This window comes from Mercenaria mercenaria, chromosome 17, assembly GCF_021730395.1.
Source record: "Mercenaria mercenaria strain notata chromosome 17, MADL_Memer_1, whole genome shotgun sequence".
Taxonomy (NCBI): domain Eukaryota; kingdom Metazoa; phylum Mollusca; class Bivalvia; order Venerida; family Veneridae; genus Mercenaria; species Mercenaria mercenaria.
The window spans coordinates 69,897,333-69,917,007 of NC_069377.1; the positions used below are offsets into that span (position 1 = coordinate 69,897,333).

The 19,675-nt window shown below is 33.4% G+C and overlaps 2 protein-coding genes across 3 annotated transcripts in view; both read left to right on the forward strand.

Annotated features, from left to right (window-relative positions):
* The first annotated feature begins 1,477 nt into the window (after positions 1–1,477).
* On the forward strand, positions 1,478–14,768 carry LOC123536479 (uncharacterized). The gene is made up of 3 exons (XM_045319683.2): positions 1,478–1,910; positions 10,869–11,021; positions 13,658–14,768. Exons 1-3 carry the CDS (start codon positions 1,826–1,828, stop codon positions 13,861–13,863), a joined length of 444 nt encoding a protein of 147 aa, XP_045175618.2. The 5' UTR covers positions 1,478–1,825; the 3' UTR covers positions 13,864–14,768.
* Positions 14,769–16,155: 1,387 nt separating this feature from the next.
* Positions 16,156–19,675, forward strand: part of LOC123536115 (uncharacterized) — a 164,548-nt gene continuing 161,028 nt past the window's right edge. For both annotated transcript variants that reach the window (XR_008368128.1, XM_045318939.2), the window contains exon 1: positions 16,156–16,307. Coding sequence is in view for 1 of the 2 variants with exons in the window: in XM_045318939.2 (XP_045174874.1) it covers positions 16,253–16,307 (55 nt within the window). In the remaining variant the exon portion in view is untranslated. The remainder of the gene's footprint in view (positions 16,308–19,675) is intronic.

Below are 19,675 nucleotides of genomic sequence, written 5' to 3' on the forward strand. Positions count from 1 at the left end.
TGTTCCGAAATAAAATTTGACCTTGATTTTGACCTAGTGACCTACTTTCACATTTCTCGAGCTACAGCCTTCAAATTTGGACCACATGCATAGTTTTGTGTACCGAAATGAACTTTGACCTTAAGATTGACCTAGTGACCTACTTTCACATTTCTGTAGCTACAGGCTTCAAATTTAGACCACATGCATAGGATTGTTCACCGAAACAAACTTTGACCTTGACATTGACCTAGTGACCTACTTTCACATTTTTGAAGGTACAGGCTTTAAATTTGGACCACATGCATACATTTGTGTTCTGAAGTGTAATTTGTCCTTGATTTTGACCTAGTGACCTACTTTCACATTTCGTCCTTGAAATTGATCTAGTGACCTACTTTCACATTTCTCAAGCTACAGCTTTCGAATTTGGACCACATGCATAGTGTTGTGTACGGAAATGAAATTTGACCTTGAGCTAGTCAGTAAGTCTTGAAATTTGGAACACTCAAAAATGGCACATTGGTGGGCGCCAAGATCACTCTGTGATCTCTTGTATATTATAAGAATTTGCCGCTCATACCGGAGGCCGTGCATGGGTTCAGCTCCCACCAGACCACCTAGCATGACACTAGTATTTTTTTCCAGGAATCGGACTCGAAAGTGATTCAAGTTAACTTGAAGCTTTGGTCACAATCCAGTTGAAATAAATATCATTTAATAACTGGATGTTCGATAAAAAAAGAAATTGATTTGCCGAGATATTTTGTTTATATTAACCCAAACATACCATGCGATGACTCATCAAAAGGTCAGTGTGTTATATTTAGATACCCGATTTGTTTTTGTAGGTGTCAAATTATAAATGTGTCCGTGCAAAAACACTCCTCAAACAATTTTTTTAACTTAACCCAGGACATTTATATATTTACAGTCTTTTATATAAGCTTATTTTTTATAACCGACATATTAAAAACATACAAACTAAACTAAGTCAACGAGCGGTAGACTAAATTTAAATTTAATTTTGTTTTGACCAAATCAAAACAAGCAGGATGGCTTATATTTTTCCTATCAGTTTCAATACTTGAACTCTTGCGATTGTCTTTAAGGACAAAAAACATGCATAGGTAACTTAATAATTAAAATGATTAAGGCTGGTAATTAAGTTACTCATTTAAGTACAAGGTTATAGACCAGTCACAAATATCGAGTATCTGATTGGCTGTTTCTAAGGACAGTCTGGAAATTGCCCAATGAGAACGTTGCACTGTGAGAGAGCACAGTTGTCGAGTTTGAACGCCACAGTAATTGTGACGGTTTACTATATCTTAAGCTGTTTACACCTAAACCGCTTATCCATATCACTTACGAAACCAGAGAATACATTTAAATTAATTTGAAATAAGTTGATACGATTAGTACACGACATTGTGTTAGGATTAATTCGGACACTTATCTTATCTGGTATAAAGATAATGGTAATGAAACATTTCTGACAAATGACCTTAAACAAAATAGCATAAAAGATAGTATTAAACTGTTACAACATCATTTAACGTGTAGCCACCAACGTTTATTCAACATTTTTGCGTCGACAGTCATTTCGCGTGCCCAGGGCCCTTTTACTGATGAAATTAGCGCGCCATCTGTCGGCTTGGTGATATTTTGAAAAAAAATCTTCCCATGATCCAACACTGTAAGGTAAAACGCTCCAATCGGATGAGTTAATCGAACAAGTTTAACCAGCACTCTACTCGGATATGTTTAAACAGACTATTCACAAGTGTAAAAATAAACAAGTGTAAAAATACAAGAAAATAGTAAATGCGTAAAAAGAAAAAAAATGTTCGGTTCCAAAATGGAGAGGAATTTCATAAACAGAATGTGGGGAATTTGTGTTTTACTCGGAGTACTAGTCTCACAAACAAGTATGTATTTAGCGTCAATTTGTCTTTATATATAACTTTGTTTCCTATTAAATATTTCGGTAGAGTTACGTTTAAGGGTATCTTTTAAGAATATGTATGGGAAAAATGTTAAGACCTCACTCTATGAAAGGATATTTTCTCGATATTGATTGGAGGCCATATTAGGTAAACATGCGCTGAATTGTAATTAAGGAAGATTATTATTATTTATATGAACAGGTAATGTTTTTATCGATATATCTGTTAATTTGAATAGGCTATTTTAGATACTTATAACATGAGCATATTTTAAAGATACGTTTCTGTAAATGCAAGAGACTAAGATTATTTGCGTGCTATAAATGGCTGACTATTTCTGTATTGATCAAAAACCTCATGTTCATCAACAATATTACTCACCTGATATTGATTTTTACCTGAAGCCAGTCCAATAAACCCATATATGTGTTTTCAAGCGAATACAAAATTATACGTTAAATTCCGTTTTTGCTTTCCGCATGATTTAAGAAGAATGTTTCAATTTCTGCAATTTTCTTTTTTTTTTTTATCCTTTTGGCGACATCCGTGTGAATATATTACATGTAGTATAGATTATATAAGTGAACGTCGCATAGATAAAGCACGGGTAAATTGTGTGCTGGTTTCATCAACTTGTATCTTGTATAAAAATAAAGGGTATAGAAGTGTTTTTATTTGTGAGGGGATGACCATGATCTGAAGTTTATACATAGCCTGAGCAAAAAAGTTCGAAATTGTCGGAGTGGATTCTCAGGATAGTTCAAATTATACAAAGCTCTGTTGTGTAAGAATATTCGACCTTGAAGATAACGAGACAACATCCTGTTTTCACTAACATCTATAAGATACTTTATTTTCATTTTTGCATGATTTTAGTATTTGAATTTAAAAAGGCAGACAAGTTTCAGCAGAAAAGGAACATCATTTTAGACACAAGAATAATGAATAAAAGTTATGTTAGCGTTGAATATTGCGGTCTCAGTCGAGTTTCGAGAAAACAGAAAATATAATATTTTTGGCATGATTCATATCCATGCAATCTGAGTAATTTATTCTCCGTGTTTACCTGAGATATCGGTAGAATTTCGAGTTTGTTTGACTACTAAACGTTTTCTTCCTATTCCAAAAATGTACACGCAAACTATAGAAAAAGTAAAAGCCAAACATTCCCATCGGAATACGGTATTCTATTAGGGCCATCGTTGTTTCGCCCCTGGTAAGCGAAGTCGCAAAGGTACGATGTGATGGCGCAATAAGACGATGCGAAAACACACGATTTGAAGATGCGGTATAAATATCGCACTTTCGCATCGAAGTATCACAGTATCGTCCTTCGGCCTAAGGGAGAAATTATGATATTACCGTACGATGTGAAAGTTCGCTATCGCACTTTCGTAATATCACTTTTAGTTCGAAGGGACGATAACGCCATAATACGATGTGAAAACGTGAAGCCACGCTGCGAAGTTGCGATATTAACATCGCACTATCATACACTCGTAATATCGCCCCTAAGTCAAAGAGATGATAGTGTGATGATATGATGCGAAAACGCGAAACCACGATGCGAAGTTGCGATATTAACATCGCACTATCATACCTTCCTAATATCGACCCTATACTAAAAGCATGATAGTTCGATAGTACGATGCTAAGGTGCGATATTAACATCGCACTATCATACCTTTCTAGTATCGAACCTAGGCTAAAGGGATGATAGTTCGATACGATGCGAAGGTGCGATATTGATACCGCGTCTTTGCATCATTTTTCGCGTCTTTGCACCGTATCATCACATTTCCCCCCATCTAATATACAGGGCGAATTGGCGAAACAATGACCGTCACAGAACACAGTAGGATTGCGACAGTCTTTGGACAGATTTGAAAATATAAAAGTAGAACATTATATTAGCTATCTACCGTTCATGTAATTCATATATACAGTTAAATTTGTACAGAGGGCTGGTCATATCTATGTAACGTGTCTTAAAAGGTCACTGTTTTCTCTTCCCTATTAGAATTGATAACAGCATACCCCATTTTATATCCAGTACGTGTAAGGCAACACGTTCAACGTTCTTTACACTAGACATTAGAATTACAAATGTATGAATTCAGTAAAACAGAATTAATATTTCAGTAGGAAGTTAAAATATGAACCAGACTTCTTTTTTGTTTAGAGGGCGGATGATGGGGAAGGGTTAGTTGAATAGGTGGTTTGATGGGGTCCGTTGTCATGATGCGGTATACGCAAAGCTCCATTTGCCATACATCTCAGACAACAGACACTGGTGTATCTTTTGAACTTTAGGTTATTGGTCGATCTGTAAATTTGTTGTATCTGTACCTTGTTTACAAACAGTAAATACATTCTGAAGATCTTGCCAGTGTACAAACAACCCACACACATTTTCTGTTCTCTTATCTTTACATCAAACGTTGTTTTTTTTTTAAGTTTTATACAGATCGAGATGAATGTCGTATGTTCGATGTAACAGTTGCGATGACATTACACTAATAATGTTAAGCACATTGGTAAAAAATGAAACTACACACAAAATTTAGTTAACAATGTTATTTCCTACGTTTCCAGTCTGTCTGCAATAACACGATTTTTTTCGAGGAAATAGCATCCACAGTTTATAAAACTGTTTCACCTTCACCACAAAGTTCACTTTCAGAATCCCTGTTATAGCTGAGCTGACCCCTTGTCTCTCCTTTGAAGGGTGATGTCTAAATTTCTACCGAATTGATAGATGACCTCTATGATTGGCATTTGTATTGTTATCACTGCCAGCCTGGCCCAACCAGCATGCATGTCACTTTAAAAACTGTTATTTTCCGGCGAATTTCGAAATATTTTCTCTACGGTTCATTCTGTCAATAAACAACATAATTTTTTTTCATACGTACATTAATGTAACCACAACATTTTGTCAATTTAGGATAGGACTTGTATTACTTAAAGTAATTCACGCAAATCAAATGTATAAATGTATAAAATCAATTCAGATATTTTATTTGCGTCTCGTCAGATGTTCAACATACTAAAAGTCTTTCTTAATCGGGCGAGATTAACTCATGCACAGTCTTCAAATTTTTACACTTATGCAAACTGTTCCAATATGGAACTAAAGGTAGTAAAAGGTATGAAGAAGAGCTGCGAGACTATTAATTTTAAAATGTTAAAAATGTATGTACGCACATGAGTGCGTAGTGAAGGCCACGTCTACATTTAATGTTAAAAATGATATAATTGTTCAATTTATTGATACCAGACATATGATTTATAATAGGACAATAAAACGCTATTTCTAAACACCCATAAAATACTACGAGTGGGAATGGTTGGTGAAGAGTGGGGTCTGTGAGTAATATCACCGTCACAAGCAGCGAACAGGAACCGCGAATATGTGCACTCATCGAACTTAGATTTCAATTTAATTAGTAGGTTTTTGTGATTGATAGCAGAAAACAGTGATATTTAATTAACAAGATTTTGACATCTCACTTTGAGTTTGGCAAATTCTTCTTTTTTGCAAATTGTAATTGCTGTGCTATATAATTACCTTTTTGTTTAACATTTAAATGACACGAATTGTTTCTAACATTAATAGAACAACGTACACTTTCCTCTTCAATAACATTTTATGGCACTGTGACACCTTTCGCTACTTTTTGTTTTGTTTTGTCGCTTTTTCTAAAAGATTTTTCTGTTTATTCCTTTTTTTGCAAAGTATATGACAGAAAATAGGTAAAGTTGACATACAAATCTGTCATGAATTTGGTATCGGCGGAATGTAGGTGTGGAAAATCCATATTTGACCAAAAAGCCATCTGTATAAAATACCCATTTTCAAAATTACCACATTATGCTCATATAACAGATTGAAAACGTAACACTTTCTTATTCTTATAAATAAAATGTTTTACAATGCTTTTATTGAAATGATGAGGGTCTATTCCCGGTATTTGTAGGATTAATTGGTCACTTGATCTGTTGAATCTTTTTTGTGCTTTATTTGTCTTGAATAAACAGTTATTTTATTTATCAGATATATACATGTATAGTTGTCAAAAATAAACATTATCAATCACTATGTGTCTGTATATGGACGGCGTTATCGCTGAAAACGAATTTAACATGACAGATACATGTATAAGAACACCTCCTGCGATATATGAAAGCTATGGTGGCCGATCTATACCATCTGGACGCGAATTAAATAGCTATAAATCAGAACTCAAGCTTCGATCTCAAATTTGATATTGACCAATGTCAATGTTGCATTCACTCTCGCATACCAGAGGTCGATTTTGACGATTTTATTATGGATGAGAATGGGTTGCATTTTGAGATGGTCTTCCAGGTCTTCCAGCTTTGTTTATCGTCTTGGAACCTGACCGCTTATTCGCCAACGTTCTTCGTCAGTGTAAATTCGTAAGTGGCCTGATCTTGTCGTGTAGAATATGATCAGTGCTTCCAGAGATTTTTTTCCATAAAAGAAGAGGCAGTACATTGTCTTACTCATGTCGACGCCAGTCCATCGGTAGACCATTTGGTTGCCGGACAATAAAGGGTACTGTTGTCACATTACATAGAGTGATTATTACCAGTGGACAGTATATGACCCCTTTTGTTTTTAGGCTCAGTATGTCAAAGGTCAAGGTCACAGTGCTGTCTAGACTGAAAACGTTATCCGATCAATAGCAAGAGAAACTTCCTGTTGTCAGAAGATAATTGTTTTGAGGGCGAGGATATTTGAGGTCAAGGTTATATTGACTTTGAGACAGAAAACGGTTTTCTATCAATTGTTTGAAATGCTTGTACCTACGACCATCAAACGTCTTAGGATGATTGCCTATGATCGGCAGATAACCTTGATTGTTTCGGGATCAGTAGGTCAAAGTTTAAGATCTAAGTGGTCTCGTAGCTAAAACAATTTTCTATCAAAACTTTAAAAACGTTTGGACCTACAGCAGTTGAATTTCACCGGAAACGTAAATGACCATATTGTTTTGGAGTCAAAGGCCAATGTAACAGTAAATTTAAGACTGAAAAAGTAGCATACCAAGTTACCTCAGACAGCATCTCGCATATGTCCTGCTGTAATTTTTCAGAGTTTACTCGAGTTGTAAATCATATACATGTACTATAGTATTTATTTACTGTTCAAGTGTTTCAACAATATTTGTGTTATGTTGAGAAAATGGAAAAAATAGCCAAGCCTGAGTATATGTTATCTGGCCACTGAATACCGTGTAGGGAAATGTTTGAGACAAGATGTCATACATCAGCCACCGTAGTATTTGTTGTATCATAGGCTATCGTGGTCATGTAGCGATTGTTTGTTCTTCTACTTTGAAACGTTTGTTATCATGTTGATTAATTAATTCTGTTCATGTCAGTATCACCTCACCATGTGATCAGTTATATTGTACGTTAACTCAAATGGTCATGATTTAGTACAAAGGTTATTCGTCCCCTACAATCATTACATTTGAGATAAATTCATGGGTCCGGGTCCTCCGTGGCCGAATGGTTAATGTCGCTGACTTCAAATCACTTGCCCCTCACCGATGTGGGTTCGAGCCTCGATGATTCGGGGCGTTGAGTTCTTCATGTGATGAAGCCATCCAGCTGACTTACGGAAGGTCGGTGGTTCTAACCGGGTTTCACGCCAGTGATGAAATAATGCACGGAGGGTGCAGCTGGGGTCTTCCTCCACCATCAAAGCTGGAAAGTCGCCATATGACCTATAATTGTGTCTGTGCGACGTTAATAAACCCAACAAAAAAAAAATAAAATAAATAAATTTATGGCCTGAAGTAAACTTGTCGGTGAAGTATATATCTTCACTTGAAATATTGGTCGTAGTTGTTGAAAAATATTTTCACATTAATCTGTCAATTTTATCTGGTCAGTATTTACATTCTGTCACAACAGGTCCTTGTACTTTCAGCTTATCTTCGTCCGTGTTTGACCGACTTGCAAATTTGTTAAAGGCACTGGGTTCCAATCGTAGGCCTACGATAACCAAAAAAAAAGCAAATTTTCAGATACTAGTCCCATATTTCTTAAAAGGATTTGAAACTTAGTTATTGACAGATTATATGTTATAGAAACACGTAGGATTTTTTTCCATTCAAAATTGAAAAGCGTTTGTAACGGTGTACCGGAGGTAATAAAGCTTTATGTAATAGTTATAGTATGTGTGAGAGTGTGTTACCAGGATATATCAGAGCTAGGGGTACATCGAGGGTATTTTTCTCTGCACATATCGTCGAGGCCGGTAGGCCGAGACAGATATGTGAAGAGAAAAATAACGAGATGTACCCCTAGCTCTGATATATCCTGGTAACACACGAGCACTACATATTATAACTGTTTTATCGCATAGTTTATCATTAAAATTTATATATTATTTTCATTTAAATTTGTTTATTATTATTTTTACTATTTTGATTCCCTTTCTGCGCCTCGCTGACTGAAACACTAAAACTTCTGTTTTAGAAAATGTGTTCCCTAGATAAAAGTACCCAACAAATTTCTGCATTGGTTTTAAATCTTTGCATTTCATTGGCCAGACATATTGTAAAACTTGTTGTTTTGTTTGTAAAAAAAATCAAAGAAAAAGAAACATTTGAGAAATATCAGAATTTCATATATTTCATGTATTTCTGAATTTGGCAATAACTATCAAGTTTTTGAAATATTCTAGTTTATTTATTCTTTTACTTTATAAATGTAGGTGTTTGTGACAATTCTTTCTCTGTGAATTGTAAATTGGAGCTAAAATCATCTTTTCTTTGAAAGGAAAAAATTATACTCCCTTGATAGGAACTCAATAGAGAAAAAGTGTTCCGATATATATCGGAACAGTTTTACTGTGCTGATATATATCGGAACACTTTTTTTCTTATGAAACTCTATAGAGATTTCCGTGTTGATATATATCGCAACAGTTTTGTAAGATATCAGCACAGTTTTGTAGTAATAATGTGTGTTACTATGTATAACATGCTGCAAAGACCAAAGGAAAATTGCCGCACTATGCGATAAGGCTATGATGTGCGATAATGTGTGACCGTCCTTGATGGATTTTAATGTAGAATTTGTCCGCCTAAAATGATAACGAAAAAGAATATGCCACTGACTTCGCAGACAAACAGTTGAATATAACTAGGAACTGAATAAATATATACTTTTGTCATAATAAAAAGATCCAGTGTTACAAGAAGAAGCTTGGTTTCTTACGTTTTTTGTACACAAGAAAAGGAAAAAAAAAATTCTACATGTTTACTGTGATAGTACCAACAGCTGACCACATAGGCCAAAGTTTCATTAGAATTATTTAGTACTGGTACAAAATTATGAATATGCGTAATTCATTAATGCATAAATTAATGATGGCTCAAGGACACAATAATACATTGTTAAGTAGCTGATCAGTTAATGTGAGAAACTTATTAAATGAACTTGGATTTTCTTTTTTTGTGGAATTATGATAGAATATCTGAAACAAAATGTTAATGCAGTAGTCCAGAGAATTTATGACCAGTATTTACAACAATGGTAGGCTGAAGTTGATTAATCTACTAAAGTGGATTATTAGAAACAATTTAAGTTAAATTTTGTTGAAGAAAATTATTTAAGCATGATAAATAATGATGCTCATAGAAACACTTAAGCAAGATTAAGATATTTGTCTCATAATTTAGAGATAGAAGAAGGTCGTTACAGAACTGTGGTAAGATCTGAGAGAGTTTGTTGTCGATGGAATTTGAATCAAGTCGAGTACGAGTTTCATTTTCTGTTGATAATAAAGTCTTTTGAAAAGACATTATTATACTTGGCCAAATATGGCAAAATTCAGAAAACTGATGTCTACATCAAAAAAAAAATCTTTTCTTGTTAATCTCGCGAAGTTTGTTTATCTTGCTTTGAAGGTTTGATGTATTTAACTTTAATATAATTTATACAGTAAAGTTTTTTATACCAATCGCTGTAGTAATGATATATGATGTAATTTAAGTTAATATGACTTAATACGGTACGTACATTTGTATCTTTCTTATTTTCATACTATCGATAGCATTGCCACGTTTGTTATAATTTGTCATGCTTTTCAATTCACCTCTGTTAAACAAACCGAATGATGTGTTTTTTTGGCGAAAAACACATATATATGTTTATGCCAATAAATATTTTGACTTTGACTTGACTTTTGTGATAGTACCAACAGTTGACGCCCATTAGTGTCACACTATTTCCTATATGCCTATATTTACATAAAACTTAAAAGAACTAGTATGAGAAATTTCCCGCAGACTCGGGCCCATTCTTACGTATCTGTAATTTGTTTGTAGGCCTAACCAATGTTATAGCACATTTTATATGCAACAAGTTCATTCGGTCAAGAGTGAACGAAATAGATATAAAAACAAAGATGTACAGATTTACATGATTAAATAATTAGTTATTTCACGAGACGACCCCTGTGGACTTTTGACTGTGTCATGAAAAGTTTCAGCCACTTTTACGACAGACATCGTCATTATTTTCATACGCTGTTGCTATGGTAATTTTCCTTACACGTTCAGCTTATACCCTGCAAAAACACACCACTGCATTTTCTTCTGTTTCGCTTTTAATTAATTTGTTTCTGATGTATATTAATTGATTGGTTTAAGTTTAGCTATAGGAATTTTAAATGTTTCGCATCGGAAATTATAGACAGTATCTGCACATTAATTTGCATTTACAGTATATGGTGAAAATACCACGATTTGTGTTTCTGTCTTTGTCCCTTCCTTCTTTACCTATAAAAAGGTGCTCGCATCTACGTGCATGGATCCCTGCATTTTACAGTAACAATATGAGAAAAGTAAATATCTAGTAAGTAATTTAGCATTGTTTTGTATTTGTCTATTTCAGATGCTCTCTCGTGTTATCAGTGTAATATATTTATCCGAGGTTCTCCGTGGCCATGTGACTCAGAGCGGGGTATGAAGGAAGTATCCGGATGCCATGCATGTCTAAAAACCTTCACCCGAACTTACCTTCATAATACTTTTCACGATCAATTACGTAAGTATCTAAAGTATACCTCTCTCCCTCTCTCTCCCTCTTCTCTGTTTCATCGAATAAAACTAAAATTATAAAGAAACGTCAAAAAGACCATACACCAGCATATTATAATACTCGCAATATTTCATATTTACATTTCATGCAAACATCTTTTTTGAATTGCTTTAGACTAGGAAGTAAAAGTATTAACCATTTTCAATTAAAAACATGCCAGTAAATCATTCTAGCAGGTTTTATATACGGACAGACATGTATTCGAAATATCGGTCCAATATTGTGTCTGGCACGGACAGCCAATGTCGTGCCAATATAATAAATGTAAGCTTTCCGATATTTGTCCGATATCCGTGGTCTTATTACTTTTTAGAAGACACTTTTAGATTTATTTGGACAACAAATTGAGAAGCGTACAATACAAATTGTGCATGTATAAATTTAAAAAAGTTGTCTTTATTGAAGACTGAATATAAATCACTTCAGAATTCATACACACGATCTTGGCGACCAATCAAGCGATGGTTTCATGCTAATGCACACAACTATCAAATAAGTTATCTCAGCGCTATTTTATTAAAATGAGTTTGTTCACCTGCATGAATAAATTTTGGATCACATTATAGTAACAAAAACCAAATTATTTGAATTAAATCTACTTGCTGTGTGTAACCCCTGCGAATATTGATACACCGTGAAGACGAAACAAGTCTAGCGGTTTGAATAACATGCATTCATTTTATTGCACAAACCACGTTTTTGTGTATTTCATTGCTTTCAACGATATAGTAAAGATAGAGTAAAGAAAGACTCCGTGATATCGTCAAGAAAAACAAGTAATATTTTGTAAGACGTGAATAGACTTGCGATTCGGAAAAGACAAAAAAAGTGTCCCAACAATGCGTTTTACCGCAAAATTATTTTTTGTTCAACTAACAGATTACGTGATTGATTGATTGTCACTATTTCAGAAATATTCATAAAATAATAAAATAAAATAATTGGTAATACAAAATATTTGCAGTGGAGGCATCACGAGGCTATAATAACCAAATATTCATATATCTCTGACAAATAGTGAGAAAACGGAAATGGCAAGAAATTACAAAAAAAAAAAAGATAACATAAAATGTGGCAACAAAGCTGCTGTAACCCTTTAACGTATACTATTTTAACCTTAAACCCACACATTTTTTTTTTTTTGGATTACATAAATGTGTTGTGGTACTTGATCAGTTTTTCAGATATGATTGCCTGCATTTACATTTACTTTATCATCATGAAATAACGCATTCAGAAACGCAAAATATTGCATGTTGATTAGCGGGTTAAGTATTTAAATATCAATATATTCTGCTCAGACAGTAAAGTGACTGGTATGACAAAGTTGATTTTAAGGTGTTTTTGTCCGGGTTTTGTATAAAATAAACAGTTAAACCCACTCTGATAAGATAACACAGGCAAGTGCTTTATTCTGTATTAACCTGCCCGACTTTTTCTCGAAAAATGACAAAACCGGTCTTGTTCTGAGACACTTTTGACAATTTCAAGGTTAAGCAAGTATTTTTATCATTTTTATCGGGCAAACATGACATAAATTTAGCTTCTTTACGTAAAAGGTCAAACCCTTGTACTATATTATCTCATTTTTACTGATTAACAAAATGAAATGATATGGTACCCGGCTGCTCTGTTTTCTGAAATCGGTTAGATCCTAGATATATACTGTGTATAAGGCTAATAAATATTCGAATTTAAAGGGGAATATGCAGCTTTGGAAACATTTATTGCTAGAAAGAACTAGGTGCACTGGCGTAGGAGCGATGTTTGGGGGTGTGGGGAGCAATGGGGAACCGGCCATCTAAATGTGTCCATATTTTCCCTGAAATAAACATTCTTCCCCTTATTGACAATACATATCACACCAAACCCTTATCAGTACATCTAAATGTCTCAAATTGGCTTTTTCTCTTATCTACTGTTATTTCTGATAAAACAAATCAGTTTTGGGCGTCAAAAGTTGGTGGGGAGAGGGGCGAAAGCAGATGCACGTAAAACAACAAGGGTATAGCCATTCCAATACCACCTATGTAATGAATTGGCAGCCATTTCGGGCGCAGTGGCATCATCTTTCCTTACATGTAGCCTATGGGGATTACCATAGGGCCACAGTGTACTATGATTCTAAATTTAATCCCCTTGTTTAATTGAATTTTAACATAATTTGCCATTGATACTATGGTAATGCCTATATAAGGAAAGAAAGATGACGGTACTTTGCCAAAATGACATTGATGATATTTAAATTGCAATATCTTCTTTGTTTGTCGTCCGATTTCCAGTTTTTTGCTTCATTAAATTCTTTCTGTCAAATATTGAATATTTCCCTTTAAAATGAATCCAGTCGGATATGTGTTCCGTTATATTGGAAGTTTTTAATCCTGCAGTATATAGCGGTTCAGTGCGAATTGATATAACTTTTATATTAAGACAAAATTGTACGAAAAGAACGTGCAGTAGTTACCGGTCAAAGACATCACTAATAGATTCTACTTTAATTTTCCGTTGCATTTTTTCTTCTCTTTTCTTATTTTTCTTTAAAATGTAAATGATTATAATCTATTTTCCTTCTCTCGTTCCAGGCACCTCATACGAATCCCGTCTGTGCGTAAAATCGAAAGAGTATATGAAGGAAGCCGGATGTCATCCGCACGAGACTGGTTCCGGTTACATGAAACGCTGTTTCTGCTATGACGATTTTTGCAATAGTTCCTCGCGCGTTCATTTCACTCTGGTGTTAAGTGGTGTGTGTATGAGCGTTGCAGTTTTCTTGAAAAGAATCATGTGAACATACAGCTAAGACCTGCAATAAAAAAAAACAAACGGAACAGAAAAGGCATCCAGAAGCTGCGGACAGGAAACAAAATGAAATTTGAGCGTATATATGTGTGTTTATCAGATTGTTCACGGTAAAGGGTGACAACTCGATTTGGATATGGAATATACCAAAATAATGTTATCTCCCATTTTAAAGGAAATGTGCTATACCACATTCAAAATGTTGGATTGTGTGTATGTGTATTCGTGAATGGAGCACTTTAAAATATTCGTGTTCGTTGGATTAAAATCTTTCGTCGAGGTATATAGATTTAACGTGCTTGTTACATGACTGTGTACATAAATTCTAAGTTAAGAGTTCCGTTTTTATATCATATAGGCAGCATAAGAATGACGACAAATGTTAGGTACAAAACGGATTGGCTTTGTATCTGTCAAGTTTCATATAGATAAAGTTAGGGACCTATAACCTTACAATCTAGCATTATATAAATTCATTTGATTATCACTCCAAGTTATCATCATAATTTGTATATATGTATATGATTTTATTTGTATATACATGTATGTATACAACTGTTTAGTGTGCCATAGTTTGTTCAGCTGTTGACATTTTTGTTTCGATTCCCAGTAAAATCCACCTCATTCATTATTCTGTTATTACACGAACTGCTAATAAAATTAACGAATTGGTGAAGCTGAAGTCTAACGGCGTTGCAGAATATGTCTGACACAATTTTAAACAGAAAACTAAAGAAAGAAACAAAAAAAAAAAGTCATGTTCTGTGACATTTTAATTATGTGATGACATGTATTTTATTTTGTATATTGCAAACATATTGTGTACAAAGTTTTGTTATACTGATCAACATATCTACAAAAACGGTGTTTGTCCGAATAAAATTTACTATTTTTAATTATCTTTAGCTATACGTATTACCCTCAGATTGGCATACATGTATGCGCTCCCCATTTTACAAAATAGATGCAAGAACACTACGGGTTGTAAGATAAGGTTAATGAACGTTTGAACCCAACCACCAAACTTACGTGTTCGTTGAGCTAATCAATACTGAATTTACAAGACTTCAGTATCATCGTAGTACTCTCATTCCGATTCAAGTTCATAAAACATTAGATAAATAAGACAGTGACAGTATTTCTAGGTATAGGCCTAAATAATTTTTGGTTTTGACTTCAGAGTGACAAATATGATTTATACAGTTTTCGGATCGTTTCTTGAGCAGGGAGTGTGCACAGGCACCAGTATCGTACCTGGGATAAAAATATGTTTGTTTTCATCCTAAATGAGTTAAAAATGAAAAATATGTAGTGAAATATGAGCCCCCATCAAAATATACATATGTCTACTGTATATTTTGATGGGGGCTCATATTTCACTACATATTTTTCATTTTTAACTCATTTAGGATGAAAACAAACATATTTTTGTCCCAGGTCCGATACTGGTGCCTGTGGGAGTGTGTTAAAAAAGCTAGAGGAAGAAATTTTTTGAAACTTTCAAAAAATGAGTAAGATTTTAACCAAGGGCATCGCCCTGGTGGGTTTTCATAGCGCAATCGTGGGAGAGGCTGGATTGGAAAATATTCTATTATTAATTAATTTACGATGGCTAGGTGCAAAAGTTAAAACCTCGTAATAAAATAGTACCATTCTCCCTAGCATGCTAGCGAAAGAAAGCATGGAAAAACTGGTTCTAAAAAGTGACAAGACGCCACCGTCAGCCGGAGAAGACATTAAGTCATGGAAGACCATTCAGTGCCTTATGTTTCCATACAGATAACAATTTAAAATGATACTGGGTACATGACTGGGATATAAGAAAGTTTAGATTCCTTGTTGTGTAACCACATCGAAGTTGAAGTAAGATTAATTAAGCTGATTGTCAGTGGCGCAAGGACATGAATGAGAAATCCTCTCATTAGGCCTATATTATTTGGTATACGAAAGGTAGATTGTTTGTTAAATTCCACTATTTGTATTTGATTTGTAGCAAAATTACACAAAAAGACTATATTCTTGTATTTCGTAATGCAATTTAGGTATAGGCCTAAGTTAGTTTGGATAAATAGGTCATTTATAAAATATCAGATCATAAAATAAGTCGGCAGCATCCCAATAAGCCAAATGAGTAGTAAGATTATGTATTTATAAGTGGGATTTCAAAAATAATTTAATTTTTAAATGAAATTGTGCATTTTATCAGTCATCAAGTTCCTTTCTCACCAGCACATATATAAAGTTAACGGTAGCTAGTCGGGCCTCCTATTGCACCGGAAATAATTTACTAATTGTCACCCCTCGGACATAATTGTCCGATGACACCAGACGGCGCTGTCATTTCCGTAAATTTTGGAAGTTTCTTATTTTGAACAATAATGATGTTAAACGTCTATTTTACCCTTGTGATGTGTTTAACCCTTTTCCATACAGGTAAAGATATTTTTCTACCTTACTTTTAAGTTATTAGATTTCCAGTTCTGTTTTGTTTTTGTTACATATCACACCTGTACAGGTGCAATTTTACCAGGTGAGTCATTTTTTTTTCAAGTTTTTGTATTTCCAAGTTTTGTTTACATGCAAACTGACCACTGTTGAAGTACAATAAGATTGCACAAATGACGACAGTGGTTTAAATCATTTGTTTGCAGTAAAACTATGTTTTTACTTGGTTTGGAAATAATAAGAGATCTAGGTCAACAGGTAAACTGTACGGTATCAAGACGTTTCACCTCCTAGACGTTTCTCCCCTAGACTTTTCACCTCCTTGTTGTTTCACCCCTAGACTTTCACCCCCTGATTATCTATAGTGATTAAATAGGTGTTAAATGATCTTTTGTTATACTTGACTGATCTTTGATTAATGGTAGGTGTTGAGCAGTCTCAGATCAAAGAAGCATAACAGCAGAACTTTAGCACATACTTAATCAACATATTCAGCAACTTTATTTGGAAATAAAAAATGATGTTGATTAAGTTTTTAAGAATAATTCTGCAGTCTTAGGCGTAAAAAAAAAAATTGTTTGTTTCCGGTATCCCGACCTACCCTAAATTTTTGGCCCGACCCTAAATGTTTTTATGGCCTTGGAGAATATTTTTTTCAACTTTTTAGCAAAAAGATGCAAAACTGCACTTTTTATGCTTTAAAATGGCCAGTGATGTTAGAAATCAACTTACTGATGCTCTAAAGGCATAACCCCCTTATTTGTTGACAAAAAAATAATTTCCGAAAAGTCTCCCTTAATAAAAAAAATTTCCAAAAAAAAAAAAATTCCGACCTACCTACCCTAAATTTTTTGAGCATGTAACTGGAAACAAAGAATTTTTTTTTAGGCCTTATAAAAAAATTTGCAGTTAATAGGTCTATTGAATTAAATATGTTAATTTTTGTACATACATTTTTTATTTCTGAATAAATCAAAATAATTTAGGTATTTTTTTAGAAAAACTCTAAAAAAAAGTATATAAAAAAGGTAACATTATGATAATCCTTCTTGTAAAATTGTTTATTCAATAAAATTGCTTGAAAGTTTATTTAAGGCAAAATGTGTAGATAACTTTGAGTCAAACTGAAAAAAGAATCAGTAAAAAATTGTTATTTATTTCAATAAAAAGACTACATATTTTAGAAACTTAGAAAACTTATCATAGTAACCTCTTGAATTACAGAATAATCTTTATTAAGTTTATTATAATAATTCTGTAGTATTTAAAAAAAATTGTTGCAGATTATAGTTAAATTTGTAAATTATTCAATAAATTAATTTGCTTGAATGTTTATTTTAGGCAAAATGTGTAGATAACTTTGAGTCAAATGGAAAAAAAATCAGTGAAAAAATAATTAGTATTATCAGAACAAAATGACTACATACTAATTTCTAAAAAAAAAAACAAAAAAAAACATCATTACACAACAAGACTTATTTCAATGAATGTAAAGACTGCATAATAATTATCGAGAGGTAAATGCGAAAAAGTTCTAAGTGTTTCTTTATTTAATTGCACTTAGAACTCTCTCATTTACTCCTTGATATTTATTTCAGAATATAGAATTTAAAAGAAAAAGCCAAAAATACCTAATTTTAATGGATGTTAAAGATAAACTGGCAAGGTTTTGCTGGTTGGGTTGGGGAGAGGCTACTCAGGGAGGTGTGAATTCCTATGAAATTCCTGTGAAATTCTGTGTCAGTTCATTTTTGAAATTCCTGTGAAATTAATGTGTCACTGATTGGCAGCTGACACTTGATACACATTCTACATTCCAGACAAAGTATAACTAAAGACAGAAAGGGTCATTCTTCATTCATTATTGAATTAAACAAGGAAACACTTGTACTTTCATATATTTTATTATATTATACATTATTAAACTATTTTCCTTCAAAAATAAGCATTTAATTTTGAAAAAAAATCACATAAGTATCTTAACAAGTATCACCACTTTCATTTATACACATATAATCAAAGTGAACTTAGTCATCATCAATGACGTAAAATTATGTAAGCACATTTGAAAAAAAACTTTTATACTTAATATCACATAAATATTTGTTTACATCAATCAAATATATCTTTTATGATTAAACTATGTCATTAATTATATTTGTGTTGCTGATTTTAATTTTAAATTAGTGTTTTGAAAACACTAAATATCTAAATTTATAATTTATTGACACATTAAAAACAACAACAAAAAAGTTGCTGTATTATCTACAAAGGCTTATTCACCATACATCAACTGATCAACTAACATTATTATATATCATAATTTAAATTGCATGTTTATAGCCATACTTTTTAGGATTAAACCTCTTTTTAGATAATTTAAACTGAAACTTCAGCTTAAATCAATCATACTTTTCATATTCAAATGGGGGGTGAAACAACTAGGGTTTTGGGAGGTGAAACAACTAGGGGTGAAACATCCAGGGGGTGAAACGACTGGTATTCAACTGTACAAGCAGTGATCTGAGAATATGCCAATGATTCCATAATTATAGACAGTGTTTGCTAAGACCAGAAATGGTCCAGATTGGTCAATAAACAATAAACTTTATGAAGCTAGATGTGTGCCACAGCCCAGTAACAGTTAAACTGTTAAAAATTGTTTGTTTGCAGTAACGCGACCTAGTCCAAATAATTGTACTCGAGAGTTGAATATCGTTAATATTTTTTTGACTTGTCGATATCCGCCTCCGCTCTAGGTAGACAACGTAAAATATCAAAATGTAAAATCGGTCTACCCGAGGTCTCATTATTTAGATTATAACGCGACCCAGAGTTTTTTGTATGGGTAGGTAGTGTATGGATTTTTTTGTGTAAATAATCATAAAGGGAAAAAATCATATGACCAGCCAGAAAAAAAGTTGGGTCACAGCGATTTTCACAAGTATTTAGTGTTACTGCAAACAAATGCTTTTTAATGATAGCCTTAAGGTAGTTCTGCACGTTTGATAAACCGGAAGTGATGGCGTGACGCCATTTTTCCGGAAACGTAGAATAAAGACTGGATTCAGTGGAACAGAAAATCATTTTATGAATTAATTGCAACCTGTGAGTAAATTTATTACAATGGTACTGTTGCTATATTGTAAAGTCAAAATATGATATTAAAACTTATAACATGTTAAATAATTCAAAATAACGTCCTAAAATTAGCATGAAATGTCCGGTTTACTTTAATCATGGTCAAATATCTCAAAAATAAGCACACGGACCTATATATTTTATTTCATCAAATTATAGGCCATGTCTTTATTTACAACTGTGAGAAGTTTCATCAAAATCTACATTGTAGAAAA

Bases quoted from the DNA above. Each gene is read 5' to 3' on its own strand.
- LOC123536479 (XM_045319683.2), top strand. From the start codon at position 1,826: ATGTTCGGTTCCAAAATGGAGAGGAATTTCATAAACAGAATGTGGGGA. The intron at 1,911-10,868 runs GTATGTATTTAG...TGTCTATTTCAG, and splicing joins AGTACTAGTCTCACAAACAA to ATGCTCTCTCGTGTTATCAG. The intron at 11,022-13,657 runs GTAAGTATCTAA...CTCTCGTTCCAG, and splicing joins TACTTTTCACGATCAATTAC to GCACCTCATACGAATCCCGT.